Genomic DNA, 18,157 nt, shown 5'->3' on the forward strand with positions numbered 1-18,157 from the left:
GTCACTCATACTCTTTTGGAATGTTGTTATCAACTAATATGAGAATTTGCTATTGGGCAGTATTATACCAGGCAAGTCTCATTTCCAGTCTCTCTGCTATTGAGGTTACCATCAAGGGTGTAAATCACAAAAGCACAAAGAGTTTCTTATGCAAACCATATGCCACATAGTATTGCATACACAAACGGTAGGCTCATTTGGATCTGCAAACTATCATCTGAATAAAGACAGCTTTACATGCTTTCTTACCTCTCAGGAGGACTCATCTCCACCAGAAAATTACAAAAAAAAAAAAAATACTGAGATTGTCGCAGGTCAACATTAGACTGCCCTGGTAATGACTTCTACTATGGATCATTTTAGAGGATAAGCATCTTTCCATTCAGAGATCTTATTAAAGCGTGTGACAGAAGATGTTATCAATGAACATTTGGGTGCTTCTGTACCGAGCATCTTGAAAAGTTCAGTAAGTCCTATATAGCTTACAGATCCCGTTTCCATGGTTCATGATTGCAATATTCTAAAGATATTTCAAAATCTGCTAGAATGTATATTTAACTGTCAAGTCCCACTTTTCTGGGTAATATGTTTGGTAAAAACATCAACAGCATTTACCTTTCACATACTCAAATATATTACAATAATATTTCCTTGCATCTCTAAAGTTTGGAAGCTAAAGAGTTAAAACAGCTAAAAATAGTTCATCTGTTCATTTATTCCTTCGTAGTTACTCAACATTTAATTTATTGATTACTAAAGATTTTTGCTAAGTGCCTATTAAAATCAGGCACTATAATTGATAATAAAGGAAATAAAATAATTACTCTTATACTGATCCTGTTTTCTAAAGGAATTTGCAATTTGATGGAAAGATTTTAACATATTAATATAATTATAGAGCAAAAGAAAAATTCTTACTGCAATAAGAGTTTCAGTTGAGGTGATAAAAGTGTTCTTAACATGTTGATTTTTTTTAAAACTTTCATAAAAATGTTCATGATTACAGATGCTATTTGAACAGTTTGCCTTTGTCAATGATTTAATCACATTATAGTAGCATCTAGCAGCACCTCAACAAATAGTCAACAACAAAGAGAAATCATAAAAGTCAATTCTGAAAATTCCATATTTAACAAAGCATTATTTCCAAAGGATTATGTTAAGTTTGCTAGAGTAAAAGAAAAGCAACATTTACCCTTAATTTGTCACAATAATTAATACTGCAGTCTTGAAAATCAGAAGAGAAGTTAAAAAATTTAAATATAAAAAGTTAATATATTTGTATATATTTTTTCTTTACCTTTTCAAGTAATACATTCTTTCAGGTTCTTGAATATTTAAATCACTTAAGATATTAATAATGTACCAAAGAAGCACTAATATTTACATTTGAGTTCACACAGCTCTTTAAATATTTTCAGTGATTTGCATTATTCATAATTCTAGTACATAAATTATCTTCATTAAAGAAACTTGAGTAAGCATACTATACTGTGGTATTGCATTTCAAGCAATATTTTTCTGTCAGAGTTGAATACCAGGAAATACTGAGATTATTATTTTGAAAAATAAGTATGTTATTGGAACAGATACATTTTATCTATCCTCAGAGTTCCTTAAATTATGTTAATTCAAAGCATATAAAGCATTATTCACATTTGTAGCAGATTGGTAAGTACTTGTAGTATCACACATTCCCTTCTCCATATCTAAAAACAGAAATATTCTTCTGTGTGATGAACCACAGAAAACTTTCATATCAGACAGTTAACTAGATAATGATAGCCATCTGTGTGAATGTATGTGTATATGAATATATGGGTATCTACATACTTACACACATACCCACATCTCTATATTTGTGTTGGACTTTACAAAAACATTACCTATATGAAGAATAAAGATCACTTAGATAAATATGTAGAAGTGAAAAGATACTGTACCTTTCTCTGAGCATTTTGAAAATACTTGATTTCAAAATTGGTGCTATTTTATGTTTATAATACTGCAAGTCTAAAAATCAGTTAAGATCAAATCAAATAGGAAATGTCAGCAAAAGCTTCTTTTCCTTTAATTGATCTTAGTCTTTGCTCTTTTTTCTTTCCTCAGCTTTAGATCTATTAAAACCATGGTATTTATTTTTGTAAAACCTAAAATTTTATTTCAAAATATTATTTTGAGTAAAAAATGCTATCCAGACAGATGATATAAATGTTCCAAGATCATTCCCTTATTATTTATTTCATTTATGGCCTGTAAAAGTGTGATGATTCCAAGATGGAACTCTAAAGAAAATCAACCAAGAGTAATTGAAATCACATTTATCTGTGCTTCAAAGATAACACATTTTTAAAAGCAGTCAAATCCAAACAAAAGCTTTACAGAACTTGAGTCTTTACAAATGTCTTTCAACTGGTCCTATTATGTGTTTGTCCCCCTTTTCTTTTTTACTGTTCTTAGACATTTTTCTTTGCACATGTAAGCTTCTAAAAGGGTTGTAAAATTCTCAAGCAGACATATTATTTGGGGCAAAGGCTCCTCTTTGTAAGATGAATCACATCAGGCTGAGTTCTAGAATGAACATACTCCATTTCTAGGTTGGTATCTCTACTGATGTATGGATCCAAGAGGCTGCTGGGGGCATTTTACCAACAGCATTACTTACGATTGAGAGGCAGGCTCGCGTTAGTAGTGCCCAGCTTGTTGGCGGCCACACAAGTATAGTTGCCGAAGTGCTCCTGTGTCACATTGGTAACAGTGAGAATGGATCTTGTGCTAAAATTCTGAATAATAATTCCTTGTTGGCCATTGAAGAGTCTGGGAAACAAAATAAAATCTAGGTCAATATGTATTGTGAATATCAGCTTTACTTACATCTTAGGTGAGGTTGGCATGGCAATCAGTAGACAATTTGAGCACTCTGATGTTAGCATATAACATGATAAATATGCAATAACATATTCCTTATTTAGTAGGTTTAGGTGAGGAAAGGCTGTATGATGCCTGTAGACAGTTCTTACGCTATTGTTTGTACTATATCACAAACTGAACTTGTATGTCCTAGTTATGCATTACATTTTTATTTTTTTACTGGTAACCTGGTTGGAGTATGTCTTGGCTATTTCAATTCATATTACTGGACAATGCACACAAAAACGAATCCTACCACAATGACAGGATGTCTGCCTCCAGAAGGTGCACCACTGCATTGTTTCTGTCTCTAGCCTGGACCAATGACTTCCACTCAAGCTGGAAAAGGACACCACAACACTATCGAGATAACGTGTAATGTTAAGTCATATCTGCTATATTTTAGGAATGTACTTGGGAAAGTTCTCTAGCTTAATTGAATTTTGGTACAAGACACAAGCTTCAGTTTACCAGATTCCATCTGAAATTCCTGATGTCTTTTTTTTTTAAATGCCTTTCAAGAGGCCTTCAGTCTCAGGATGACAGGGCTTCGCTGATCTCGGTACATGTACTAACTCTTCCTTCTTCATCCTTTTCCTGAGTCTGTACTCTAGCACCTGCGCCTATTCTGTCTTACCTGGTCAATTCCTTCTCTCCTTATATAGACCCTACCTACACTTTTCTTCCCATTCTTACACTCTCACAGACAACTCTTCTGTTTCTCCCTCTTGTGTTCTTTTCAGAAATTTCCATTAACACAAAAGTCTTTTAAAACCAAATGAATTACATAATTTTAAAGTCTTTATATGGCAAGATGCTATGTATATACTTTTACTAATATCTGTGTCCTCCATAGGACTTAACAGTGGTATGCTATGCATATAAAGAACAGCATATACATCAATGGAATACAGGTGTTGCTCCTCCAATACAGACACTGGTAAGTCCCCTTCAATTGACCCATCCTAACTCAAGCTGCAATGAAGGTGCCAATGAGATACTTTGCTTCAAAAAAGATGAAATTTATCATGAAAGAGAGGCACTGATCACAATATGAATTATGCAAGTTCTTAGAAGCAATGACATGTTAGTTTTTCCTCTTAAATGTGTTCATTTAGTACAAGACATTTTATTCATGAAGACACCGAAAAGTGACATCCCTTGAGAGTTTAAATTGGAATTCTTTGCATTATGTTAGATAGCTTGCACCCAAATTTAGATAAAGTATATGTGAGTTAAAAGATATCCAAGTGATTTGTGGTGTGCACTTCAAGAGAAGGATGGATCTAATGGGGTGAAAACCAAGCAAAAACAGTTAAGTTCAGGTAGCTACTGCATGCTTTTTCATTATTCTTTTTAGTGAAGCCTCTTACAGAAGCATTTTTAGTCTGTTCAGTCTCTTGGGTTTCTCACAGCTTGAGATCAGAAGCAAAAAATGAGCTTTCTCCCTCTCTCAACAACATACACACATATACCTTTACTGCCAGTCTCTAAACACTTAGATATGGAAATATTATGTTAATGTAACCGCGAATGACAAGATTTTATTTGATTTGCAAATACAGATGCTAATTAGAACATCAGCAGTCCATAATAGAGTGCCTGAGTTTGAGTCTTGTATCATTTCATGACTCCACCTTCCTGATAATGTATATTCTTAGAATCAACAGGTATAGACCAAGCAGTTTGGTCCTCCCTGCCACCCATAAGGGAAACCTGGATTGAATCCCTGGAACTCAACTTCAGTTCTGGTTCAGCTGCTCTTGCAGCCATTTGGAAAATGAATCAGAAGGTCAGAAATCTGTCTGTCTCTACTTCTCGAGTAAGAAGGGAGAAAGGAAGGAAAGAAGAAAGGAAGGAAGGAAGGAAAAAAGGAAGAAAGGAAAGAAAAGAGGGAGGGACGGTGAGAGGGAGGGAGGCAGGAAGGAAGGAAGAGAAGAAAAGAGAGAGAGAGAAGACAGAAAGAAGGAAGGAAAGAAAGAAATGATTGGCAAAGAAAGATAAATTGTGTAATGCAAAAATGTGACATTTTACTTATCTAATTGTATAAAATATTTGAAAGTCAGAGAAATAGAGAACTCCAATTCACTGGTTCACTGCTCAGATGCAGCAGGGGTCATCCTGCGTTGGCTGGGAACTATGCAGAAACTGGGAGCCAGTAACTCAATCCAAGTTTGCTGAGTATCCAACCCAAGCACTTTGTGTTTGTAATTTGAGTCAGGCTTGTATTTCTCAAGGGAGATTAACTCCATTATGGCAATATTTCTGATTTTTGTCATTTATTGCATTCCAAGAACACGGCATAGTGCTAGGTATGTTGTGAGGGAACATTGTGAAATTTGCATATTAGAAACAATGAGCTAAGCATCAACATTTTATAATTCTTACATTTTTTCATTTGTGAAATGGAAAAAATAAGACCAAAGCCAAAGTGTTGATGCAAGAATGTTTTTAAAAAGTATATCATATAATATTGATATACTATATACCAAAAGCAGTAGGCAGTGCATTATGCTAGGCAATAACATTGGTCAATGACACGGTCTGCTTCTTAGATCAGATGCATTTCCTTTCATATGGCAGTAAAATATTAAATATTGAGCATACAGGAAATTATTTTTAAAGAAAATATCTAGAAGCATGCATGACTGAAATGATCATGGCGTCATGACTTCAAGATGTGCCAAGCTCAGTATCAATTATATGTGCATTATCAACTGCATCTAGGCTTTCAACTGATGTGCAGAGTAGATAACAAAAATAAAGTAAAAACAGGAATGGGTAACAACTGCTGCAAAACAGAGACAAATGAAAATTTATGTGAACATGCTGCTGTGGCAACCTATTGGTTTATTGTGCTGCTTGATACTTAAGGCTTGAAAACAATATGATATCATTTATCCCTAGGAACAGACTGAGGAATATCATGCATCACTGTCTTAACCCCTAGGGACATCTGTCTTCAATTATGCATTTGAATAAATTAATATTATTATAATATATTAGTATACTTTCATGATTCAAGGGTTTATTAGGCTATTTTCGAAGCATGTATTACTTACCTTAGCAGTTTTAATGATATTAATATTTTTAAATTAGAGACTTTATGACTGCCTTACTTGTGACAGTTTTATTTGCACAGAAAGGATATTTCCTTTCAACCCTACAACTAATAAACAAAGCCTGGAGGTGCAGGTGTCAAACCTCTGCGGACTGCAGTGAGTTTGTGTATCCCTGACAACCTGGCCTATGACTGGGGTTCTCTCCTCTGCTTAAATTGCTTTTCTAATATCACTGTGTTCATGACTTTAATGTCAAACTTCATTCCAGACTATAACAACACAACCACTTTGCTGAGACTACCTTCACAAAGGAGAAAGACTGCAAAGCCTGCATTGATCACAGGAAAGCAGTTTCCTTTTTCTGATCACAATTTAAAATGCCCTGCACTGTAAGATGACCAGATCCATTTATTTGTACTATGCAATTCAAGAGTATATTAAATGAAGAATAATTCTACTTTGTAATTATTAAAATATTATATTAATTCGTGAAAATAGAGTATATTATTCTTGTCAAAATCGGTGAGAAGTGGGTTACATGTTAGTGGATATGGTAGAATTTTCACTTCCTAGTGGACTATAATATAGTAAGGGAGGTGAACAAATAAATGAAGTTGTGAGTATGGATTAATATGGTTTTTGACAGGTGAGCACCTGAGAGTACATATGGACAGCTTCCTTGGCTGATGCAAAAGGCTTAGGGTAATTTTCCTGGAGGAGGTTACATTTGCACTGAAACTGAAGGACTAGATGGCAGATAGAAGGCAGCCACTCAAAGGAAGCCAGTAACACATGTCCCAAGTCAAACTCAGCATGATCCTTCCCAAAATTGTTGTTTTGTGTGCCAGTCTCAACTAATGCCTTGATCATTCACCTTGCCTGCAAGGCAGACATGAACCTATGAGGCAGAGGCAAAGACAAATGAGTTTCTTTGTGATGCAACAGGGGAGCATAACAGCATGTACCTATCAACTGTCTTGCCACCATTCAAGGTTTAGTGGGGTGGAGCCCAGCCTTTCCCCTTGGTGCAGCTTAGGGGAATCTCATCTGCCTGTCACCAGGGAGATTGTCATGAAGTTCTGAGCAGAAAGCCTAGATAAGCCTTATTTCTGCAATACTCCAGAAAGGATGTGGCAGAAGAGAAAAAAGACCCCCACACAATAACTATATAACTCCAGCCTGAATGTAAACTGGGCTCTCAGTGCTTTACTGCAATGCCAGCCTGCTCTGTCAGGTTTACTCTTTTCAACATTTCTCTTCATTAAACTTCCCTAGCAGGCTACCACTACTCTCTGTCTTATGTCTGAATTCTTTCTTACACAGACACTAACCCTGAGCAACTGAATCGCAGAAACATCTAGATAGAAAACAAGTCACATTCAAATCTTCCTTTCTTGCATGTAGCTAATCGCTGACATATACAAATACCTTTTCTCTTTCTTGTTTTTTAACCACACCCAGTAATCTAACTGAAGTCATATTTCATTTTTAGTTTTATTCTCCCAACTGCTCTAAGAAATATTTCATGAGGATAAGGACTGAATAGCTTTTCAGTGTAGTCGAAGTTTAGTCCAAATGTCTAATGACATTTAAGGCTCTCCAAGTGTTGTAAGTGTCATTCTGGCTTTAGCTCTTGTTACAATCTGATTTCATACATGACACCTGCTAACATAAAGCAGCACTCAGTTATACAACATCGATCATGTCCTTACTTCCCTGTGGTATTCTCAACCCCATACAATGTTGGAAAGTGCTGCTAATCATTCGGCATTCAGCACAAATCATGTTTTCCTTGAAACCTCCCTTAATCTTCTGGTTTGAACTGAATGGATGCTTCCTGTTTACGTCCACATGGACTCCACTCAGTTTTCCTTTAGGATTGTCTAAGTACTCTTCCCATTTTGCTGATTTTTTAAAAATTCTCAAATCAAAGTCATGTGGTACAAACTGTAGCCAGTTCCTTTTCATCTTAATTGGACTGATTCAGTGTTTTTAATCCAAAGGCCTATGTGTGATTCACATGACTGTAGGTTTCCCAGTTCCAAGTGTTTAAAATGTTCCCATTTCTTTCACAGATGTCTTTACCTCCTGGATCTCAGATCGTAAGGTTATCACTGAGGTGATAACAAGTGTATGGGTAAGATATTGACTATTTAAAGGAATGAGCCATCACCATAGTGAAATAATCAAGCAGATAAACACATAAATTTATAATAAGTAGGTAACAGTGGAATGCAAGTTTCTTCAATGCAGGGGCATTAATTATTTTCTTCTCAAGTTTTAAAAGTTATCTCAGAAATGACAAGTGCCCAATAAAACAATCATATCTAAAGACAACATAGAAGATCTTTTTAATCTGAAATGGTAATAAGATAATTTTTAGCAGGGGCTGGCATTGCGGCTCAACTGGTTGATCCTCCCACCTCTAAGTGCTAGTCTCCCATTTAGGTCCAATTCTGATCCAGCTCCCTAATATGGCTTGGCAAAGAAGTGGGGGATGATCCAAAGCCTTACAACTATGCACCTACATGGGAGATCTGGAAGAGGCCACTGTCTCATGGCTTCAGATCTGCTCAGCTCTGGCCTCTGCAGCCATTTTGGGAGTGAACTGGTGAATGGAAGATCTTTCTGTCTCTCCTTCTCTCCAAAAACCTGACCTGATTTTCCAATAAAAATAAATAAATATTTAAAAAGAAGTAATTTGTAGCATCCTCCTAAACCAAATTATGTAACTGACTTTTCCAAAAATAAAAATATATAGAATATCTTTGTAGTCCCTGCTCAATCATTGTAGTTGTGATATAAAATCTAGAAGAGGAACCTCCTGATACAGAACTCAGAAAACTAGTTTTACTTCTCATCTCATGATTCCCTTTGGCAAGTCATTTGGCCTTTATGGGAAATAGTTTTTTCCTTAACTACAATCTGATCAGAATTATTCCAGTGATGGGTGGAATACTATGTAATAAGTTAAATCATATATGTTGTAAGACTGCAGAGTCAGCATGTAATAGAGAAGTTCTGTATTGTGAAAATTGCCCCAAAAAGTTCCTTAAATGTCCTTACTTTAAATCATCACACAGCAGTATTTAAATGGAGTGGCAATTAACCCGAAGTGGGTACAAAATGATCTCTGAAATGTTACAAGAAAATAACAGAATGACAATTCATATAACATTTTCATTCTTAAAAATTTTATCTGTTGTCAGACATTTGATGTATGCAATATAGTGGTTGAAAAGTATGTATGCATAAAAATGTCCATGAGTATATGCTGTTAGTTTGGCTAAATTATAAATTTTATCCATGGCTTATATGTTCCAAAGAATGTTGTTGACTGTTGTTTATACAAGATGATCAATGAGGAACACCAAAAGTATTTGGATTTTGTTTTAGAGACATTTTAGATTAAACACAAATGTTTCACATTGGAACTTCAGTTACAATGATTGACACCCAGGTCATCAGAAATATTTGGAAATGGTGTCCAACTAAAGAGCATGCATGCATGTATGCCTTTACTGTAGAGACTCACATGGTATTTAAATTACTTTATGTTTATGTCGTTTTTCCTATCTCTTTGGTAATAACCTGAGACTAGAAAGGTAACACTGTGTAAGTGAAACATACAATATATACACTTTACAAAGCCATGATTTATGAAAATAATTTGGAAATCCTGATTCATTATATAAATATAGTGTATCACCAAAATAAATTATAGGAAAAAAATAGCAAAGAAAGAGGATCACTAAAGATACATTGGGAAGAAACATTTTAATTATTTTTGCTAATTATCTCAAAAACAAAAAAAGGGAAAAGACACTCATATATTTTTCAGCATGATCAATATACAATATTGGAATTTGCAGCTTATCCAATAATGTGTTAGATATCAAGAATAAGCAAGAGAAGAGGAATGCTCATTGCATTTCATGATTTCTCATTTGTCTCCATTAAACTAAAAGTTAAAACTCACCATTATTTGAATTGAAATCTTACATTAACCAGATTGAAAAAGCCTTTTCTCTGTGTAAAGTGACCATGCAAGGTCTGAGTGATTTTTAATTGTATGAATATGTATTTATTATTATCCCTTATATTATTGCACAAATATATAATAAAACATTCACCTAAATGGAAATTAAAATGATTAAAACAAGAGCTTAGATTATAATTTTTTATCTCCAAACTCTGATCAATAAGCTAGCACAGCCATTAAGGCCTGATAATCTATTATACTACTGCAAATTATAAACTATTCAAGCACAATAGCTAATTTTCATAATTTGCTAATCTTTTTGTGCATAATGGAAATTGAGGAACAGTGCCCAATACAGTTGAGAAGCCAGTCTGCAACAATATCTGAGAAGTAGATTTTTTTATATCCTTGCAATTCAAAAAATATTACTCAAAAGTGGGTGACATGATTAGGATTTATCTGCATGTATAAGGCAAAATAATGCCATAAAGTCTATGGCAGCCACACTCTTGAACTGTTTCAACTCTGGCATCAAATCTGTGTCATCTCCTTGGAACACCAACATCTTAGTTGATTATATCTGATGTAATAAAATTCAACATCTTAGAAAAATTATGAGACAGAAGTTTGTCCCATCCTTCATGAGACGGAGAAGTCAGGGATCAAAGGGCCATGTCTGATGATGGCCTGTGACCTGCACATAGCTTGGTTGAAGCATAAGTGCACACATAGTGGACAGAGAGATAACCAGAGCTGATTCTAATTATAAGAGGCCCACTCCATTAACCCATTCCCAGGACAATGCAGGAGTCGATTCATGAGGACTGAGCCAACAGATTTTAACCACTTTCTTACTCATTTAATGGTATCTACCTATATTTTGTGGATATCTTTACAGTATATATTATGTACAGAGATTAGGAATTCCTCCCTCCTAGCTTAAACTGCACCTGCCATTACATTTTTCTCTATACTAGTGTTGTTAGGATTGATTTAAATCACGTAGACTTTTTAAATTATATTTCTGAAAAACTAAAGATTTTATTGGCTCCACCATTTTAAATGTAGTACATTCTATTTTTTAAAGTACACATTGGTTCTGTCATGATCTTAAAATGTTTCATTATATATGTTATATGCAATATATATCTATTTCTCATTCACAAATTTGATTTATTATTTGTGACTTTCACATCTTTATTTTAAAGTATGTTGGAGGATTGTTAAAAATTAAGGAATTCCAAAAAACTTGGCTTTGTTTCCAGTGCCTCAAACCACACAACAAATATAAAATACTATTTTTAAATATATTCAATATTTCAATTTGAATTTGCTACAGATTTCCTATAGATCTAGTGCTGCTAAATTGGTTATGAGAAATCAGAATAATTTTTAATACTTCAGAATTGGATTTGAAGAAATCTTGATCAGAAAGAAAGCTGAAATATAATTCAGATCTATGATAAGAGATATCTTCACTCAGCAATAAAAAACACATTGAAACATGAGTCCATTATACTTTAATTTATGTTATTAGGCTTAACTCTAACTAAATTTACTTTTCTCAAGGAATAGAATGATTTAATTTCATGTCATCAAAGACATTATTTGCTAAGTACTATTTTGGATGTTTTGAAATCATCCTTCTATTGCATGTAAGCCATATTTTTTCATATGAATCTTTCATGTTATTGATTAAAAAAAAAGTCAAGGTTTTGGTTGCATGTGTAACTGAATGTTAAATTCTTATTTTCTCAGTATTTAAATGTATATGGACAAATTATTCCTTTGAAGTATGTTGAAAGAGGTTGTGATATTAAAAAGTAAGTACCTTAAATCAAGGGGTACAATTTTAGTAATAAACATACAGCTTTAGATATTTTCATGTTTAGTTCTACAGTGTAGTATTACAGAAGTTAAATGGCTAGTATTTCTAACATAGGACAAGCTCATCAGCTGGAGAGAAGCAATCGGAAGCTATCATTCAAGATGGCCTCTAATGAGCCTCACCTTTTGATATTCATGTATCTTCCGACACAGAATAAGGTACCCTGCAAAGGCAATAAGATGTGTGGAAATGACAGATCATCACTTCTAAGATGAGATCGTAAAATACACGGCAGCCTGTAGCTTCTTGTCTCTTGGACCACTAACTCTGGAAGAAGTACATTGCCATGTCAGGAGGAAATGTAAGCCATCCTGTGGAGATGTCCACCTGGCAACTTGATTGGCCACCAATAACCAGCACAAACTTGCTCAGCATGGGAGTGGACTACCTGTGAAGCACAGGCTCCAGCCCACGTCAGGCCTTCTCCCAGCACCAAGGGACATCTTCAGTGACCGCCTCATAAAACACTCTGAACTATAAACAGCCAGCCAAAGTTCTTTTGGCTTTGTGATCCACAAAAGCTGTCTGAGATAATAAATGCTTATTGGTTTACGCTGTTAAATTTTGAGTTAATCGGTTGCTTAGTAATAGATTAGTGGCAGCAGGTACAGCGAATGAACATAAGCTGAGAGACTGACAAATGCAAAATGTGTCCTGATGGTAGCCTAAATAGAGTGCTCTCAAATAGGTTATTTTAAAGCTCTTATGTCTCTGTTTTGTCATGAGTAAATTGAGGCTAATAAATCTTACCTCACACAGGTCTGAAGAATAAATGAGATGAGAGAATTTAAAGGACCTGCAAAGTGAGGTGTGTGTGTGGGGTGGGGGGTGTGGGTGTGTGTGTGCATGTGTGTGTTCTCTCAGTAAGTGTGAGTTTCTTTTTTAAATTGTGCTTAATTTTACAGGTTCCTCCTTAAAGGGTTCAGGCTGATTATTCTCAGCACGCAGCACTGAATGTCACAGGATGCTGCAGAAGTGCAGATCAAGATTTGGCTGGGTGAGGTTCTGCCTTTGTCTTTTGTTTGTGATTATTTGTTTATATTTATCTGAATTGAAATCAAGCCTTGGTTTATGGGAAAAAATTCATAAACATTTCCTTATACAAAAGTACTGATATTTAAGTTGTTCCTGATTTTGTATGTAATTCCTAAGTATGATAGATCTCTTAGAAAATGTACTTCTACAGAGCTTGCCAAAACGCTGCCCTACTCTCAAATGCACCCGATAATGTCAGATTATGGACCTCAGCTGTCTGAAGAGAGCGTTGAAATATGCTGGCTCTCTTTTTTCTGTGTAGATCCACCTGGACCCTTTTTAGGTCACTGACTAAATTAGTTGAAAAACTGTAAGTGGACATTGCAATATGCAGTCTCTTATCTTGGAAATCCATAAGCAAATTTAGATGACTTTATCTTGAGCTTTCAACACTGACATTCTAACAGTTTTTACATCTTTTTATTTTGATTTTTTAAAAAGATTTATGATTGATTTATTTTCATTAGAATGTCAGATATGTACAGAGGAGGAGAGACAGAGCGGAAGATCTTCTGTTTGATGTTTCACTCCCTAAGCAAGTGCAATGGTCAGAGCTGAGCTGATTCAAATCCAGGAGCCTCTTCCTTGTCTCCTATGTGGGTGCAGGGTCACAAGGCTTTGGGCTGTCCTCGACTGCTTTCCCAGGCCACAAGCAGGGAGCTGGATGGGAAGCAGGGCTGCCAGGATTAGAAACGGCACTCAGACGGGATTCTGGTATGTACCGGGTGAGGACTTTAGCTGCTAGGCTACCACGCTGGACCCTATTTTGACTTTTATTTCCTTTTTTTGTTGCAATTCACTTTTAAAAAATATATTTATTTGTTTATTTGTTTTTATTTGAAAAGCAGATACATGGGGAGAGAAAGAGAAACAGAGAGCGATCTTTCATTCAGTGGTTTATTCCTCCAAATGACTGCAATAGCCTGAGCTGGGCCTATACAAAGCCAGGAGCCAAGGATTTCCTCTGGGTCTCTCACATGTGTGCAGGGGCTCAAGCACCTGGCTCAACTCTATCTGTATTCCCTAGCAGGAAGCTAGAATGACAGTGAAGCAACTGGGCCCAAACTGGTACCCATATTGTATGCTGACACCACAGGCAGAGGCTCAACCCTGTATGCTATGGTGCCAGCCATGGTTTCAGAGCCAAATAGTGCGCCAGCAACAGTGGAAGAGAGATCTTTGATTGAGTGGTGCACTTCTTTTTCAAATGGCTGGGACTGTACCTGGTTGAAGATGGAAGTTTAAAATTCAGGGCAGGTCTCCTGGGTGGCAGTAATTCAGCTATTTGGCCATCATCATTTCTTCCCTAAGTCTGAAGCAGCAGGAAATCAGAGTCATGAGCTGACATTGGGAATGGAATCCAGGGACCCTGATATGGGATGTAAATATATTAACTGCCATCTTAGGCTAAATGCCTATGCTTTTGATTTTTTGGTGACTATTAAAGGTCATGTTCAACCCTAGGTGTCATTCTATAGGGTTCTTTGCATAAATACTTGCAAAACTTCTTGAATTTAAATTTCAGCTCTGCCACTAAATGTAAGATCTGATGCAAATTAGATCACAAAAATTTTTCACAATCTGCTTTTCCAATAAATAAATGCACCTTTTTTAAAAATGGCATTTCATAGGTTCACATGGAATTTTCTTAAGTATCGCCATCCCTGGTTTCATACTGACTGTACCAAGGGCTGGTGGTTTCCTCTACTAGAAATACATCTCCTATTAGACCTATCAGAGGGCTTATCCATTTCCACAGCTTGATAGAAGCAGTTGAAGTGGTTTGAATGAGTCTAGTGGTTTAAAGTAAAGAGAAACTTGTCAAATCCTGCCTTCCAAGTTTCGACAGTTCTTGCTGAAGCTTTGGGGGCTTCTCAAGGAGACAATCACTCAGAGTAGCCTCCAAATCCTTTGGTTGGTCCTTTAACCATATATTTTATCCCCTCTACAGCCTCTTTAGTGAGAGAATATCTACAACATACTGTCCTATAAAACAAAATGTTACACTGTCTTGTGAGAGTGTCGCGCAGGTGAAAAGGTTGAGGCTTATCTAAGAAGCCAAGCAGCCAACAGTGGCTCCTATTGCTTTTGAAGTGCTCTTGTGGAAGCTGTGCCCGGGTTATTTACAGGCTGGTTTACTTCCCGAGTAAATACAGTTGCCAGCCACACAACAGGTTCAGAAGAGAGTGAACAAAATGTAATGCATCAGCAATGGAGGATTTTCAGGCTTTTCTGAGGTCATATAAACCAATGTGGACATTTCGTCTGAAGCTATCAGCTACTCCTTCCCAGGCGGGCCCCTTCTTTTGCCTGCCCTCTAGGAGGCTTCTGAGAATCATTCAAGCCAGTTAAAGAAATTGCTTGAAGTAAGTATCTGAAACACAAACACATTAGCTCAAAGTGCTTGAAACACAGTAATAATCGCACAGCCCTTACTTCTTCTCTCCTTTGTACCATTCAAAGGCTGGAGGCGGCACACCTGCACCTTCACATCTTATCAATCCACTGCGTCCGGGGGTCACAGTGCCAGATTTAATTTCCTGAATCGTAGGAGCAACTGAAAAAGAAACAGACAAAACCTGGTGGGTAAGAAAAAATAATCTTCAGCAGAAATATAACACACATATATTTTTATTCCTTCTATATTCAAAGCAATCTTACGCCTGATAGGCCAATGCATCAGATTTTCAGTGTTTTATGCTTCAAATACAAGAGTAGTCATTTTCAGCTTCATTTTTCAAGTTGGACATTAGATGAATGTTCTCGGAGAGTGCAGAGTAAATGCAATACATTTTAGCTTTGCTTCCCATTGGAAAAATGGTCTTGGTGAGGAGAACACTTCATCTGCACTGCAGTCAAACTCTGCTTCTGTAATAGCTCTCCTATAGTGAATGATCACTGGGAGCCAGGCATCGGGCTACGTGCTTTATGCTTATGATTTTCTCACAGTAATACGCTGAACTAAATGACTTTATTCCAATTCTAGCAATGTGAAAACTGAAGTTCAGAGAGGCTAGATGATTTGTCCAAGGTCACACAGCCACTTACTTCAACAAATTAGATTTTAATTCAGGCGTGTTGATTCAAAGCCTGAGTTTTCAATATTTTCTTTGCTCTGGTTTGCTCTTCTCAATGTTTTAGGTGTCGGTCTTATCCTGTTTCTCTAGCTTTATACAGGGTTCTGACTCTGAGAACTTGATCTCTTACATGTATTTTATTTATTACATTGTTATTAATTGTAGTAATGCTGTATTTCACTGTCAAATCCCAGAGGACAAGGGAAATATCTGGTGCTTATTTGCATATTAAGATATGAGGTCATAGTGCCTAACAGAGTAATGCTTAACATGATTTTTAGTAGCACAGCCCATTTCTTTATGCATCAAATAATTCTTGAACCATCAATAATGTGCCAGGTATTTCTCAAGACACCAAGAGTCAAATTCCTGACAAGATGTAGTTTATGTTGCAGAGACTCCAGATCTTAGAACACAGACTGTCTGCCGGAATCTGGGTTGGATGTGAAACCAGAATTTAAACTGCGGTACATGCACACAGGATTTGGCCATCCCAAGGGTGATTTTCCTGCTATACTAAGTATTCAGCATTTTTTAACACTTTTTAAATTTTTGTCAACCAAGGGTTTCTGTCCTCACATGAAATGTAACAAAATATATGTAAAGTATTTACAAATAAAACTTTACTTATTTGCCAAGTGCTGTGATTCTGTTTTATTTGTAAGAGGTACAGGGAAGATTATTTACCCTATTCCTCTTGCTCTCACCGGCTTTCATTTCTCCATTCCAGTTGCACTAACAAGTGGCAATCTTTTATGATATCCAAGTATTATTGAATATGAAATAACCATATGTAACAGGAGATCCATGTTTGTATTGATAACCTGATTAGTTTAATTATTCTCTTGTTTGTCATGAGAGCCATGGCTCTTTACAAACAAAAGCATGAAATCCGGAACGCTGCCTGAACACCCAGGTGTAATGAACTGAAATAAAACCTAATTTGTTATTAAAAAGCTTTTATGCAGCACAGAATGCATATGACTCTGCACTAGGTACTTTACCACACAAATTAAAGAAACATGTTCCTATTTCATAAGGCTGCTTAGGTGTTTATAATTATCATTGTGCAGGAATAATTATCATAAATGTCATACAGAAACAAGGAAAATGACAAAGAAGAAAAAAGTATTACTTTTAATAAAATGGGTCTGATAGCATATTTGTAGTAGGGAGACAAAGGGTTATATGTCTGTAAGGTAATTCACGTTGGAGTTTCATGTGGATTTCATTTTTGTGCCTAAAGTTAGAACCATAACCTAAAAATATTTTGGTTTTCGTTGGGGATATGGAAATTTGTATTATTGAGAGTTATTACTGCACACCTTTTAGACATAACTGCTTAAGAGGAATAATATTTATCTACTTGTTTATTCTTTCTTCTTTCATCAATTCAACAAATATTTGTATCATGGACCCCATAATGAAAAATAAACAATATTCTTGCCTCATAGCGTTTCCACTGAGTGCTGTAAATCGAAATGGAAATAAATCATAGCAACAAACAAGGGAACAGTAAAGTATGTTATTTTGCATGTTGCAGCGAGCTCCTTTCTGATAAGGTAACATTCAAGCAAATAAAAGGAGTTGTACAGCTACTTGTTGAAAATCACCAGAATGAGAGGAAACAGTAAAGTTAAAAACTCTGAATAGACAGCTCAGTTGAGGTGGAAATGAGTCGTAGAGATTTAACATTAGGAAGCAAACAACAAAAAATGGTTATCATTGCTCTAGCAGAGTAAATGGGAGGAATCCAAAAGGATTAGATTTGGGAGATTGGATCCCAGATTCTGTATGTGCTAGCAGCCAGGGTAAAAACTTGGAGTTACATTCAGGAGGAAGTAGGACTTTTTTTTTTGTTAGCAAAATCAAGGCTTGATTGGGACTTGATCAAGATTCTTTGCTTGTTGTGTGGAACATGATCTGCAGAAGGCAGAAGAAAATGGCAAGGCATCAAGGAGACTGTGTGTAGCAACCCTAAAAAACATGAGAGACATTGTCCAATCCACTGTGAAACACAGAATGAGAAAGCATTTACTTCAAGAAATCACTGATCCTTTTGAACTTAAATTAATGTATTTTAGTTAACTGGCAATGTCTTGCCACTTCAGGTAAGATTCCAAATTCAAACTATACTGATCCTTTGTATAAAAAAATGGGTTCTTTGGCTATATGAATGTCTTAGTATACCAATAAGGTTACT

The 18,157-nt window shown here is 35.9% G+C and overlaps 1 protein-coding gene across 2 annotated transcripts in view; it reads right to left on the minus strand.

The window, feature by feature from the left end:
* Positions 1 to 18,157, minus strand: part of NEGR1 (neuronal growth regulator 1) — an 808,008-nt gene that overhangs the window by 175,638 nt on the left and 614,213 nt on the right. For both annotated transcript variants that reach the window (XM_040987281.1, XM_040987282.1), the window contains 2 exons: positions 15,314 to 15,434; positions 2,666 to 2,817 (listed from right to left, as the gene is read on the minus strand). In XM_040987281.1, coding sequence (XP_040843215.1) covers positions 2,666 to 2,817; positions 15,314 to 15,434 — 273 coding nt within the window. The remainder of the gene's footprint in view (positions 1 to 2,665; positions 2,818 to 15,313; positions 15,435 to 18,157) is intronic.

The sequence above is a fragment of the Ochotona curzoniae genome, unplaced genomic scaffold (assembly GCF_017591425.1).
Source record: "Ochotona curzoniae isolate NIBS_2020 unplaced genomic scaffold, NIBS_Ocur_1.0 contig_4612, whole genome shotgun sequence".
NCBI lineage: Eukaryota > Metazoa > Chordata > Mammalia > Lagomorpha > Ochotonidae > Ochotona > Ochotona curzoniae.